The sequence below is a fragment of the Peromyscus maniculatus genome, chromosome 14, assembly GCF_049852395.1.
Source record: "Peromyscus maniculatus bairdii isolate BWxNUB_F1_BW_parent chromosome 14, HU_Pman_BW_mat_3.1, whole genome shotgun sequence".
NCBI classification, from domain to species: Eukaryota; Metazoa; Chordata; class Mammalia; order Rodentia; family Cricetidae; genus Peromyscus; species Peromyscus maniculatus.
Window position 1 is genome coordinate 85864302 of NC_134865.1, and position 14399 is coordinate 85878700.

Here is a 14399-nt window from a genome sequence, read left to right on the forward strand (position 1 = left end):
TAATCACCCTGTCTTAGGGGATGTTTTCAAATGCATGTCCAGTGTTGAATGACCATAACTTTATTGTTTAAGGGCATACTTGGTAAGATCTATTCTCTTCATTTTTAAAAACAAAATTTGTTGTTACGAACTGTGGTCAACATCCATTCAACTTAATATTTGTAATAATCCTTCCCATGGAATCGATTATGCTACTCCCTATAACGTCTAAGCCAGGGTCATTCTACTCTCCATGTGACTTTGCCTGAGACCAGATTTTTAGGTTCTACTTGAGAAGAGGTCCTTATGTTGCCTTGCTTTCTAGCTGTCATTTATAAAATGTCCTCCGTGTTTATCCAGCTTCCTATGATATTCAGCACTTTGTGAACAGAGCTGCAGCAAACATGAGAGGTGAGGTTATGATTGATAATCCAGGTGCTGGAGAAGCAGCTCAGTGGTTAGAAGGATTATTGTTCCCGACACTCACATTGGTCACCTCATATCCACCTGTAAATACAAAGGACTGAGAACCCTCTTTGGCCTTCATTAGCACTACAATACACAGAAGCATATATGCACAATTAAAAATGAAATATTTGTAATATTCACTTTCAGTGCTGGGAGCTAACTCAGTGTGAGAATTTCTGTAGTATAAATGAGGCTTTGATTCAAAAGTTAATATTTCAGAAATACATTCCTCATTTTGATTAATAAATATTCTGTTTGAATCATCACTACTTCTGTTAACTCCTGTTTGTCTCATCCAAGAGATCAGTTTCACTTTTCTTCTCAAGTAGAACTCATTTCTATCAGTTATCTGAGATTTGAGTCATCAAGATAACACATAGCTCAGGGGATATGAAGGTGAAAAGTGATGGCCTTGTCAGCAGCCATCTTTCTAACCTCCATCCTCTGATAGGAATCCTTCATCTTGGCCCATACACGTGAGCAGAAGAGGCTGCATAAAGCTAACACTCTAATCTACAGACAAATGGAAATTAAATCCCAAAAGATAAATTACCTTCCATCCAATGATATGAATGCCATTTACTAAAGGAAATAATGAAAATAAGTGTTGTGAACAGGAAGAGGAAGGTGTTCCCGTGCTGTGTAAAGTTTGGAGGTCCCTCAAAGAATTACATTTCTGAGACCATGTGACCGAGCAATCTCACTTCTGTGTGAGTAGTTACAGGAAGTGACATTTTCAATTAAAATAGTTTATAGAATTTCCATGATAATGTCAATATCCCACTGCTGCACTGTCTCTCACTGATGGGTTCTCTCTAAGTGAAGTCTGAGGTGTGAGGGCTCACAAAGACACCTTCAGTAAATTGTGCTTATGGTTCTCATATCCCAAGATCTTCCACTTAGGTTGGACAGCATGGCAACTGTCCATGAGTAAAAGTGGGTCAGAAGTTACATTGGATACCTTTTTAACAATAATTATTGAGCCAATGTGGGAATATAATAATCTATGCATACTAATATGTACATTATGAAGAGTTTTCAAGTGAGTTAATACCAATGAAAATATTATTATAGTGGTGGACAGAAAAACAGTCATTATTTCTCTGAAGGCCCTTTCATGATAGCCTCATATGATTATGTTAGCCATCTTGGGTAACATTTGCTTACAATGGTCGTGCTCTTCATGAGCTCACTCATTGCTCATTGGACTCTGTTCTTTGTTCCATTTGTACAGACATTGACTGAATTTTCCTAATGTAAGCAAAATTTCCTGGCCACTCTGTTTTCCATACTAGTGAATAGTTTTTATCCAACCTGTCACTTTCAGCCTACCTTTGTGTGTCTTCAAAAGTGAGGAATCTGTACTGAGGAACATCTTTGTATCCCACTTTGCTGAAAATCAGCACATACCATGTATATGTTAATTAAATGTACTTTTAACAAATACATCAAACATAAAAATCATGAATGCCACCACCCTCCACCTGTCAGAGACACTCCAACTGACCCATAGGCCTTAGAGGCCCAGGTAACAACACACTGCTAACTTTTAGTACCACTTACCAACAGGAAATCCTCAAATCCCCACATACTCTCAACTTCCTGGACACTCTGACATGAAGGTCTAGGATCTGTCATAATGCACAGAAATACATGTCTTCAGAACGAATTATAGGATGTGGACACAGGGTCCTGATCGCAGGCTTGGACAGGAAAAAATTACAGTTCAGCAGGGACACCTCCAAGAGCAAAGTTTTTTTTTTTTTTTTTTTTTTTTTTTTTTTTTTTTTTTTTTTTTTTTAAATTGAGCAGTTGGCAAAGTGAAGACACAGCCATGTATTGTTGTCCTAGAGACAATGAGGGAACTCCAGAGCTAAACAGAGAATTCTCAACAGAAGAATCTCAAATGGCTGAAAGACATTTAAAGAATTGCTCAACATCCTTAATCATCAGGGAAATGCAAATCAAAACAACTCTTAGATACCACCTTATGACTGTCAGAATGGCTAAGATCAAAAACACTGCAGACAGCTTATGTTGGAGAGGATGTGGAGCAAGGGAAACACTCCTCCACTGTTGGTGGGAATGCAAACTTGTACAGCCACTTTGGAAATCAGTATGGCAGTTTCTCAGAAAATTGGGAATCATTCTTCCTCAAGACCCAGTTATACCACTCTTGGGCATATACCCAAGGAATTCTCAATCATACCACAAGGACACGTGCTTAGCTATGTTTATATCAGCATTATTCATAATAGCCAGAACTTGGAAACAACCTAGATGCCCCTCAACTGAAGAATGAATAAAGAAAATGTGGCACATATACACAATGGAGTACTACTCAGCAGTAAAATCGATGATACCTTGAAATTTGCAGTCAAATGGATTGAACTAGAAATTATCATCTTGAATGAGGTAACCCAGACTCAGAAGGACAAACATAGTATGTACTCACTCATTAGTGGATACTAGATATGAGGGAAGGGATAGCCAGACTGCAGCCCTAACTTCAGAGAGGCTAGCTAACAGGGAAAGACACTAGGGGGGACACATGGATGACCCTGTGAAGGAAAAGTGGATGAGATCTACATAAGCAGACTGGGTGAGGGGGGTGGCAGAGGGCAAGGAGTGGGGGATGAGAACAGAAAAATGGGAGAGCTGAGCTGGAACAGGGACAGAGTGGGAGGGCAGGGAGGGAGATATCATGATAGATGAAAACATCATGGGAATAGGAAGAGGCAGGATGCTGGGGAAGCTCTGAGAAATCCACAATGATGACCCCACCTTGGTCTGCTGGCAATGGTCCAGAGGGTGCCTAGACTAGTCTACTCTAGTGACTGGTCTAGAAAATAACCTAGCTGTCATCATAGAGCCTTTGTCCGGTGACTAATGGAGGCAGATGTAGAGGCCCATGGCCAGGCATCAGACTGAGCTGCAAGAATCCAACTGATGAGAGAGAGGAGGGATTTTGCAGGCGAGGGACGTTGATATCATGATGGGAGGACATGCAGAGATGACAGGCCACACTAGTGGAAGCCCATGAACTGTGGATTGGTGGCTGTGGAGACCCCATGGGGCTGGATTAGGCCCTCTGGATATGGAAGACAGTTGTTTGGCTCGAACTGTTTGGGGTGCACCCAGGCAGGGGGATCGGGATCTGTCCCTTGTCTATGGGCAGGCTTCTGGGAAGCCGTTGCCTGTGGTGTGACACCTCACACAGCCTTGGTGCAGTGGGAAGGGGCTTGGACCTGCCTAGGCTCAGTGTGCTGGCCTTTGCTGACTCCCCATGGGAGACCTCAATTTGGGGGATGTGGGGATGTGGGGCAGCTTGAGAAAGAGAACTGGGCAGGGTGGGGAAGGAAGATGGAGATCTGTGGATGGCAGATGAAGTGAGTAGAAAATTTCTTAATAAAGAAAAAAAGAAACTCATTGTCCTACATTATGTTTTTACATACATGTTCTTTGCTCAGTGACTACACAGTTATTGTTTTGAGGGGATATCTCATAAAATCAACTTTCTCCATATATGAAGAATATAATATCATATTAAATGTGGTCAAAATTCCTACAACTCACTGTTTGAATAATACTTCCAGTATAAATGTTTAGACATCACTCTATAGCGTGTAAGCCATGGTCAATTTTTCCTCAGTGGTAGTTAACCTGAAGTCAGTTTTTTCAGTTTCCACTTGATATGAAATCCTTTTCTTCTCTTGGTGCCTGACCGTCACTCATAAAATGCCTTTCAGGTTCACCTAAAATATGCCATTGAGTCCAGCTCCACAGATACAACAGGGTTCATAGAATAAACCACAGCATAGTGAAATCTAATCTAGAATTTTCTTATCTGAGGGGGATTTCTAGAGCATCAGACTTTTTTAATCTGATGGTCTTTACAAATAAGTTTCTATCTATCTGAAAGGGAAAGATTCATACACATTCTAAGGGTCGTTTTCTTTTAATCTTCCTCAGCTCTGATTCTACAGCTTCTTTTCAGCTCATTTTTTCCTAGCTCCTCTTCCCTACACAGCTAAACACATCTTTCTAGCAGGAGACTCTTTGTCATAATAAGAAAAGTTACAAAGCCCTCTCAAGTTCAAATGCACATGCCTTGAGAGGATAAGGTGCAAAGCCATTTACCACAGCGACACATAGGGAGGGACAAGGTGCTTGGCACTTTCCCAGCCTGTGACATCCACAGTCAGCTGGACAAAAAACTTTTTTCTTTGGACTTGGTTAATTGATTAGTTGTTATTTGAGACCTAAGTAAATAAACATTTAGTTAATTGAAACTTGAGTTTTATATCATAAACTGAGGTTAGAACATTTGTACAAATAATTATTGCTAAAGGGTCAGAGCAGGTGAATTCTGTGAATACATTATCAGCGGCCAGCAGAGGAAGCACAGGGCAATTCAGTCTCTGAAGGACCTTGAATCAACAAAGTGAGACACTTTGTAATTTCATCCTTGTGTCTAATCTGTGAAAGTCCTACTTGTGATCTATCCACAGAGACTCTTGTCTGGCCAAATTGCCCTGTCAGTAAGCTAATTATAGAGAACAGGCTTCTAAGTTTCTTACTGTAGTGTGGAACAAAGGCTGTACTGTGAGAGTTGTTTTATATGCCAGAATAACACAGGGTAAGGAGGAGTTATTCTCCTGACCATGCACAAATACATGTGCCCACAAGACTGAGCTGTAATCATGAGATTACATCTAAACATTTCATGACAATGCATGATAAGGGGGAGATACCAGCTGTATTTGCACATGTGAAATTACAGATAGGAGCAACCAGTCATTTTCAGTCAGTGACTCCATGGTCTTACCAAGTGGGGCTCCCCATCAGAGAGTTATTCGCCTGGTGGGTCAACCTGCTGAACACTAGTTGTCACCTGATGGTGACATCCTCTGGTAAAGCCATTGCTACTAGCAGCTCTCTACATTCATCCAGCTCACAGTGATATTTACACCATTGTGAACAAAGCTGCAGCAAATATGATAGGGAAGGTCATGGTCCCTCTTACCGGCACTGAAGAAACATCTCAGTGATTCAGAGAGCATTCTGTTCCTGCAGGGAATGGGGTTCAGTTTTTGACACCCACAATTGTCAGCTCCACCTGTAAGTCTGGAGGACCCAGTACCCTTTCTTGGCCTCCATAAATACTGTTCTACCTACCATGAGCACTAGACTACCTAAACAGAAACATGCAAATTGTTACAAATAAAACATGTCATTAAAACTTGCTCCCCGGTGCTTGGAAGTAGTTCTTGTGTAGTATATATACTGGAGGATGACAGCTACATTGGTTGTGGTTGCCTGTGCAGAGACTGGTGCAAAGTGGATGAGCTTTGAGACTACAGCATAATTAGAACCTTGCTGCTGCAGGCAGCGCTTGCACTGTCTGCCTGGAGGTTCTTGCTGCCTCTGCCATCAGCTCTGCACTGGGTGAGCCCTGTGGGAGTGTTAACTGGCCACAGAGTCAGGCAGGACCAGTGTGACTGCCAGGGAATGGGCCCAGAGGAAGCTGGGTGCCTAGGCTGCCCTGCTGAAGTCAGTCAAGAGATGCTCTTCTAACAGATTCTGCATATTTCTGACTTTCTGTGGACTGACTGGAGGTTTTTATGGCTGAAAAACAAGACAGCTTCTGTAATCTCAGAGGTGGCCTGGTAAGGCCAAGAATAGAGTAAGAGGATGCTCCAGCGGTTCCATGGGGATCACTGATTAATGGTAGTTGTTTATGGGGCTTGTTGGGGATAATTAATAAATTATATTTCATCTCATAACACTATAGTACCTGTGGCCATCTTAGATGAGTGAATTAAAGATTCTTGAGGCTGCAGTGTAGGAAACAAGGAGGCATATTAGAGACTGAGAGAGGGTACTTGGAGTGATATGACATGCCTCAGCTTCTGCTTGCCCACTCCTCTTCTGTAGTATGGAAGCAGAGGAAAAACAATCAAAATACCTGCTTAAGGAGGATTGATTCGGGACCACGGCTCAACAGAGAAACCATTTAGGTAGGGGTTTGTGGCTGTGGAACAAGGCAGAGCCTGAATCACTGAGAAGACATCAGGGTCTGGAGGACCAGAGCCTACGTGGGGCAGCGGAAGATGAGGAGCACAAATGATGAGATCTTTCTAAACAAGCGGGGAGCTTGATGTTTTCGAATTCCACAAGGATGTGTCCAAAGGGAGCTGGAAATGGATCAGTGAAAGGGTTGGGTCAGTATTGAGACTTCGAAGCCATCATGAAAACTCCAGATCTCAGTGCCTTTATTTCCACCAGTATTTACACTTGCCTATGCCCAACCTCAAAATGTGATGTTCGAACTCTCGTGCTGTGGGTATCAGAGGTCAGGGATTGGAACACAGCTGTGTAAACATTTAACATTCCCTGCCTCTGTCCCTCTCCCTCCTCTCACCTCTCATCTCTCTCTGCCTGTTTTTGTCACCTGCACCTGAGAGTCCACTTAGCTGGGTGAGCCAGTTCTCTGGAGCTGGCCAGGCAGAGCATGCAAAGATGAATCTGGTCACCAGGAGGCATCTGAGATCTGCTCTGTGATCTGTGCCAGGGGCATGAAGTGACCTGCCTTTGTGACCTGACTCCAAGGTGCTCTGACAGGGTTGGGCCTGGTGTAGGAGCAGGGTGTGTGTGTGTGTGTGTGTGTGTGTGTGTGTGTGTGTGTGTGAGAGAGAGAGAGAGACAGACAGACAGACAGACAGACAGACAGACAGACACAAGGATAGAGACAGACAGAGAGACTGGAGAGGCTGGCTCTGGCACTCCCTACTTGTGTAGATACACCATGTACACCCTTCACTTTAGACATAAAACCACGCTGTGCTTTGTGTGGTCATTTGTCCACATAGGTCATGGGAGTCCAGCCTGGTGGCATGCAGAGAGCCTCAGAGTAACGACAAGGGGTCATGAGCCCTGAGAAGCCTTTCCCAAACTGCAGTATGAGCCCATGTCCCCAAATTGGTCACCAATAATAGAGCACATGACCCCACACCCTAATTGATGAATGCCTAACAGGGCTTTCATCTCCTGTTACCACAACCAGACAGGCATCCAACCACTTCCTCCCTCCCTACTCTTAAGAACCTCCCATGGGCATTAGGTGCAGTGACGCTCGTAACCACAGGGCGGCAGCAGAGGCCTATTTATGGGAATCTGGCAGGTCAGTAGGCTGGAGACTGGGCTGGGAGGGCAGGAAGGTGCAATCTGACTCCAGTGGTCCTGCAGAGGATTTTTTCGCCTGTACACTTAGAGGAGATAGAGACTTCTGAGAGGAGGTAAACTGATAAAACCCCATGTTTTTCTCATGTCATATAAGATGCCTGCTGCCATACAACCTGTCTCTGTGGCTGCAGATTTTAGTCATGTGTCTGAGACAGGGCCTGTCAAGACACTCCGTGGTGATGTCACTTATTGCCCCCTTTCTCTATTGAGATTTTTGGAGGAAACCCAGAGGATGCTTCTCCTTCTACAAAATTAAGAGATATGAAAGCCCTAATGACAACCTGGGGAAAGTGTGTGACATACTTCTTGTACATTCACACAAAAGGCAGCTGCTGGTATCCCCCACTTAGAACTGATCAGCCTGCATGTTTGAAGTAATCCCAATGTTCCGGAAGGAAATATACTAAGGGTTGGAGGGGACCAACAGCTGGAACTAAGACAGGGTCAGAGATAAAGTATGCTCACGAGAGATGGGATTTTTAAAAATTCTAGAGTTCTGAGGTGTTTCAGACAGTATCCCAAAGAATTCAACATGTGGAAATCCCAAAACTCCCAAGTATAACTCAAGAAGGTAAAACCATTTGTAAATAGTTAACTATGAACTCAAATAAAAGTAAGTTAGAAGAATAAAAAATATCATACCTAAAAGGGTAATATTCACAGTGTTTACCTCCAACTTCCAGAAATGTGAGAAATATGAGACAAAATAAAAAGGAAAATTGACTTGTAAAGACAGAGCCAGAGTAACACTGGGAAGCAAACAGACTCAGATGACTGAAAATGTGGTCGTGATATGTTGTATGCCCAGAGCCTGTCCAGAGGAGTCACCTCTGCTTCTTCTGCCTTTTCTCTCCTAGTGGACTTCGTAGATGTTGCTTTGGACCCCGCTTCACCTCCATCTCAGCTAACATCACCAGGCTCACTCCTGCCACACCCAGTAATTGTTACCTAACTCCTCAAGTTGTCTGGGTAACCAGCAGGGCTAGGAGCCTGAAGAAGCCTTTTGTCCACCGTCAGTGTCTCCTCCACCAGGCAGGGCCACAGCAGAGGGTTTTAGCCTAGCTTCATCCAGGATGTTATCTCGGACCTGGGGCATGAAGCCAGTGGAAAGACCTGTGACTCCCAGGCTCCCCCTCTTACTGGTAGCAGTCTGGGTGCTGCTCCTGGTTCCAAGCCACTGTTTTCAAGGCCGTCCCACATGGCGTTTTATCTCATCAGAGGTGGTCATTCCTCGGAAGGAGACATACCATGGTAAGGGATTTCAACCACCAGGACGGCTCTCCTACAGCTTGCGTTTCAGGGGCCAGAGACACACCATCCACCTGAGAAGAAAGACACTTATTTGGCCCAGGCACTTGCTGCTGACAACTCAGGATGACCAAGGAGCCTTACAGATGGATTATCCGTTTTTCCCTGCAGATTGTTACTATATTGGCTACCTGGAGGGGATCCCTCAATCCATGGTCACTCTGGATACTTGTTATGGGGGCCTGAATGGGGTCATAATGTTTGATGACCTTGTCTATGAAATCAAACCCCTCAATGATTCACACAGGTTCGAGCACTTTATTTCTCAGATAGTGACTGACTCTGAAACAGTCGGGCCTATGAATGAATGGAAGCATGTGGACCATAGCGTAAGCCCCCTCTCCTCCAAAACAAATTTCACTGTGGCGCCCAGAATGTCTAGTAGAGACTATGCTACACATCCAGCTGCTGTAAAAGGCCATTTTCAAGCAACTTATTATGTATATTATGGAATCCAAAATGCTACTAGAATTGGCGTATATTTGTTTTCGCTAATCAGTTTAATGGACACCTATATGAGAAATATCCATATGCGCTACTATGCCTTTCTCTTGACTGTGTATACCACTTGGGATCCATTTAGTCACGACGCCAGAGTACCAGGAAGTTCGTCTCACAGATATTATATCGATACCTTTTATGGAAGATTTAACCCTGACGCTTCAAGTATAATTCATACGGTTTCACCCGATGAATTTGCACCTGTTGAACAGAGTATCTGTACATCCAATGCTCTAACCTGGGTTGGTCAAAATGGGCGATACTATATATTTGTGTCTGTTGTAGTAGCCAACCGTGTAGGGAGGAATTTAGGTATAGATTTTGATGATGAGAGTTACTGTGTTTGCCAGAGAAGGCGCACCTGTGTTATGTTCAGGGTACCTCTGCTAACAGATGTTTACAGCAATTGTTCCCTTGTACAGATAAACCAAATACTCAATACCCCCGGTACCATGCCGTGTCTTTTCTATGACCGTCATACTTATTATAATACATCACTGACCTATAGTATTTGTGGCAATGCGGTACTAAATGAAGGTGAGCAATGTGACTGTGGCTCACACAAGGCATGTTATGCAGATTCCTGCTGCCAGAGTGATTGCAGATTGACAAGAGGTAGCATTTGTGATAGAGAATCATGCTGCATAAACTGCACCTATAGTCCTGCTGGGACACTCTGCAGAAGTGTCCGCAACATATGTGATCTTCCAGAGTACTGCAGTGGGAATGGAATCCATTGCCCAACAGACTCTTATCTGCAAGATGGAACACCATGCTCAGAAGAGGGTTACTGCTATCGAGGAAACTGCACCGATCGCAGTATGCATTGCAAGGAAATCTTTGGTGCAAGTGCTCGTGATGGCAATCAAAAGTGCTATGACATCAATAAGGAACGGTATCGATTTGGACATTGTCAGAGAGCAGAAGAAAGCCTCTTATTCACACCTTGTGCTGACAGAGATAAGATGTGTGGAAGGTTGCAGTGTACCAATATCACCCACCTACCACACTTGCAGGAACATGTTTCATTCCATCAGTCACTTATTGCTGGGTTTTCCTGTTTTGGGCTCGATGAGCATCGTTTAACAGATTCAACAGATGCTGGACGGGTGAGACATGGCACTCCATGTTCCCAAACCAATTTCTGTGATCGAGGGTCTTGCAATGGAACTTTGACTGAACTGAATTATGACTGCACCCCGGAAAAGTGCAATTTTAGAGGAGTATGCAATAATCATCGGAATTGCCATTGTCATGTAGGTTGGGACCCTCCAGACTGCGTGGGAGAAGGACCTGGAGGGAGTGCAAACAGTGGACCCCCTCCACATAAAATGCGCACAATAAAACAGAGCCAACTACCAGTGATATATGTAAGAGTGGTCGTTGGTCGTATTTATGTCTTTATAGGCTCATTGCTCTTTGGGATGGCTGTTCGTGTAGCAGCTACAAAGACTATCAAATTTGAAGACTTGCAGGCTGCTTTACTTCGGCATGGAACTTCAGCCACTGCGCCAAAGTAAAAAATGAGTTAGCCTCCTGGCCCCTGTAAAATAAAGAGAAATAAAAAGAAAACATGAATGCCAGTAAGAAGACAAGGTAAAACTCAAGACCACAGTTCTGAAGAGCCTGAGTCTACTTTGTGTGGCCACGGGAGGTGTTGGATTCTGAGGCCATCTGTCTTTGATATGTTGCTGATGCTCACACTGGAATAAATCTTTCAACATTGCAAATTGGTGTCATCTGTACTTTTTGTAAGTTGTTAGGAGCTGCCCTAAGCTTGCTCCTTTGTTAGTAGAAGAAGCCCTTGAGCCAGGAATGCTCTGGGTCTTAGGTCTCTGGTCTCTGGTTAAAGGAAGTAGTCTGCATCTCTTTTGAGAACATATCTAGGGTGACTGTAAAATGTGGTTCCTGAGCACTGACTCTGTCCCACCCCTTGTTACCATGTTTGTCAGTGGCACTCTGTCCCACAGCTTGTGGACAGGATTTTCAAGGACACTGCTTAGAGGAATGGAGGGAGTGAAGGCAGACTTGCCATCCAGTTGAGGGCGTGTTATAGGAGCACAGAAGCCTCACCTCATACTAAGCCAGGGAACTGATATTTACAACATCACCATTAACACAGATCCATGGCTCACTATGCATACTACCCACAACCCCATGGAAACAGTCTTCCCAAGGCCCCACTGTCAGAATATCACAAAGAACCCAATCTGGAGAAGGGTATGCTGAGTCTCCTGGAGGAAGGCTCTGAGGGCACAGGACAGATGCCATTGGCCATGTAGGAGCTGCAGCAGATGGCAGTTGAAGTTCAGGTGTCAGCCACCAGGAGGAAAATTCCTGAGGGTGAATCTCAGATAGGCAAGGCCCTGAGACCATAGACTTCCAGAGTGTCTTCTGCTCCGCTGTGCCTTTACGTGTTTGAGGCTGCCATCTTTCCCTGGAATTGGGCAAGGTGAGAATGGGTGCAGGGAGGTCCCCACTGCCTGTAATATGTTTATCTCACGGAAACATCCTGTTCTACTGGGCCCTTTTATCTGTGGATTATTATGAAGGTGATTTTTTTTAAACTGTACTGTCGAGTGATAATAATGTTAGTTTAAAAGAGTTTTGATGATAATAAAAACAAGGAATTGTCACACAGCTAGACCACATGAGTTTCTATTGCGGAGGCATATAGACTGTGGCTTAGGCTAATAATTAAGAAAAATAATTGAGTCCCAGTAGCTCAGCTAGTTTGAATTCTTCTAATCTTAATGTAGGAAGGTGTGTTCACAGGATCCAGAGTGCATAGTAGCTGAAACAAAGCTTTGAAAATAATGTTAGACTAAGATGTTTTAGTCAAATATCTTTGAGGTGAAAAACCCAAGAAGACAATCTAAAGTTTTAGAAAGGCTTATAGTTGAGTGAGAACTCTTTAAGGTCAAGAAACAATAACAAAGACCCAATTACCATTTGCTGAGTACTTTCTTGCTAGGATTGGTTGATAACCAAAGATGATTATTTCCTTTGGCCCATTTTTGCCCTTAATCTCCTGAATATACATTATATATAAAACTATTGACGGTTGGGTATATAACCTGAAGACTTAAAGGAGACCTGACTGATTCTTTTTCATATATAAAAGTTTAAATTTGTGATTCCTTTAAGATTCCTTACAAAATTACCTTTCAAGATAAGTAACAAAGTGACTGGTCCTCTCTTTTTAACCACAAAACACAGACTCCAGTAAATATATATTATAATCTTCCTTGCTTACACAGTTAATCTATAACAAGTTGCTTGGGAAGGAATGTACATTGGGTTCTTGGGATAATTTGTTTTTCACCTGTAATATGTGAAATGTTTAATCATGTAAGGCATATGGAACACATGCATTTTTCCTTGTATTTGTTATATTTGTTCACTTGAAAAATAGACTGTAACCACATTGCAATTCCCATATTGCTTGAAAAACTTTGTTTTGGTACATAAGCTGTAGAAAAGAAGTACACAGTAGAAGAATAGAGAGAATAAGTATGGAAATCATCAAGAGAGAGTATGGGTGTCCTTCCCTTACCCCCTCAGATAAGGAAGTCATAGTACACGCTGACTCTGTGGGTTCTCTTTGAGCCCTGTGCTGCTGGAGGCTACCCCCTTGCAAGGCAGCAATAGAGAGAGGATCAGTCTTCAGTGTGACCTAAATCTGGATATAACCTTCTCTCTTGCTTTTGTGTTCCCTGAGATATAATCTGTAGTACATGCCAGACAATTGTGCTCAGGGAAAGGGCTGTTCTGTTAATATGGGCTATGTGCTCAATTTACTTTTATTCACATGTTTTTCTGAACTCAAATAACCTTCCTTGAATCATTGCCTCCTTTGTTGCATCAACATACAAAAGTACACTAAAATGAAGAAAAGTTGTCTGCAGCGTTAGACTGCAGGTCACCTCATTCCTTTAGGCTCTGTTGATCCCCAGTTTCCCTCCTGAACTGACAGGAGATAATTTACACCCCAATACTGGAGGAATGAGATTGCTGCTCTGACCCATGCTCCTGCACTCCCTAATGATTCTCAACCCCAGAAAAGACAGTTCTAGCAACCAAACAGCCACCACTGGGTCACCAAACAAGGAGGATTAAACAGATAATGGGATTGACTGTTTTGGTGTGAATGTGGTGCCCCCTGAGCGGGTTGAGAGTCTGAAATTCTTCCCTCTGGAGGCTGTGAAGGAAACTAACTGGTTTAAACCAGACCATAGGAAGTTCACCTTAGTCCTTTTTCTTCCTTACATATGTAGGTGTGCAGAATGTATCTGCCTTAGTAGCTAAGTGAGTGAATATTGCTCTTCCAATGTTCGAGAAAGGCAGACTTCATCTAGCATAATGACCACTAGCCAGAGCCATAGAAGTTGTGACAGATGTGCAAGGACTGAACACAGAGGACCCTGCTGTTGTGAGCATTTTTTACTGAGGGAATCATAAACAATATCCACCCCTTCCTTATAAGGTCTCAATTGACATGGACCAGCAGGCCATTCTTCAGTGATAGAGTCCTAAGGCAGAAGACTTAGATGAGAAAATAAAGAAGACTAGAAAGGTGTGTGTGTGTGTGTGTGTGTGTGTGTGTGTGTGTGTGTGTGTGCTCATGTGTATGTGTGTGTGTGATATTCAAAGGCTCAGACACATTATTTTATTTAAAGGGAGGGTAATTGTCCAATGGGAAAAATGTGTTCCAGAGTAGGAGCAATCATCTCTTTAGGTATTAAGATCCAGTTGAGGACCTTCTGAGGCAAACACACTGAGTTTGACGTAAAGGGCCCAAATTCCATGAGCAGGGTCAGCATCTATGCTCATACAGCGCTGGACAATCTGACAGTAGTGGATATTTTGATGAGGAAGTGGGTCATTAGCCCAATTAT

General features: G+C 43.2%; 1 protein-coding gene across 1 annotated transcript; it reads left to right on the plus strand.

Moving 5' to 3' along the window:
* The first annotated feature begins 8660 nt into the window (after window positions 1-8660).
* Window positions 8661-11231, plus strand: LOC143268506 (disintegrin and metalloproteinase domain-containing protein 20-like). The gene has a single exon (XM_076551553.1). The coding sequence runs from the start codon at window positions 8766-8768 to the stop codon at window positions 11019-11021; it is 2256 nt and encodes a 751-aa protein (XP_076407668.1). The 5' UTR covers window positions 8661-8765; the 3' UTR covers window positions 11022-11231.
* The last annotated feature ends 3168 nt before the right edge of the window (window positions 11232-14399 follow it).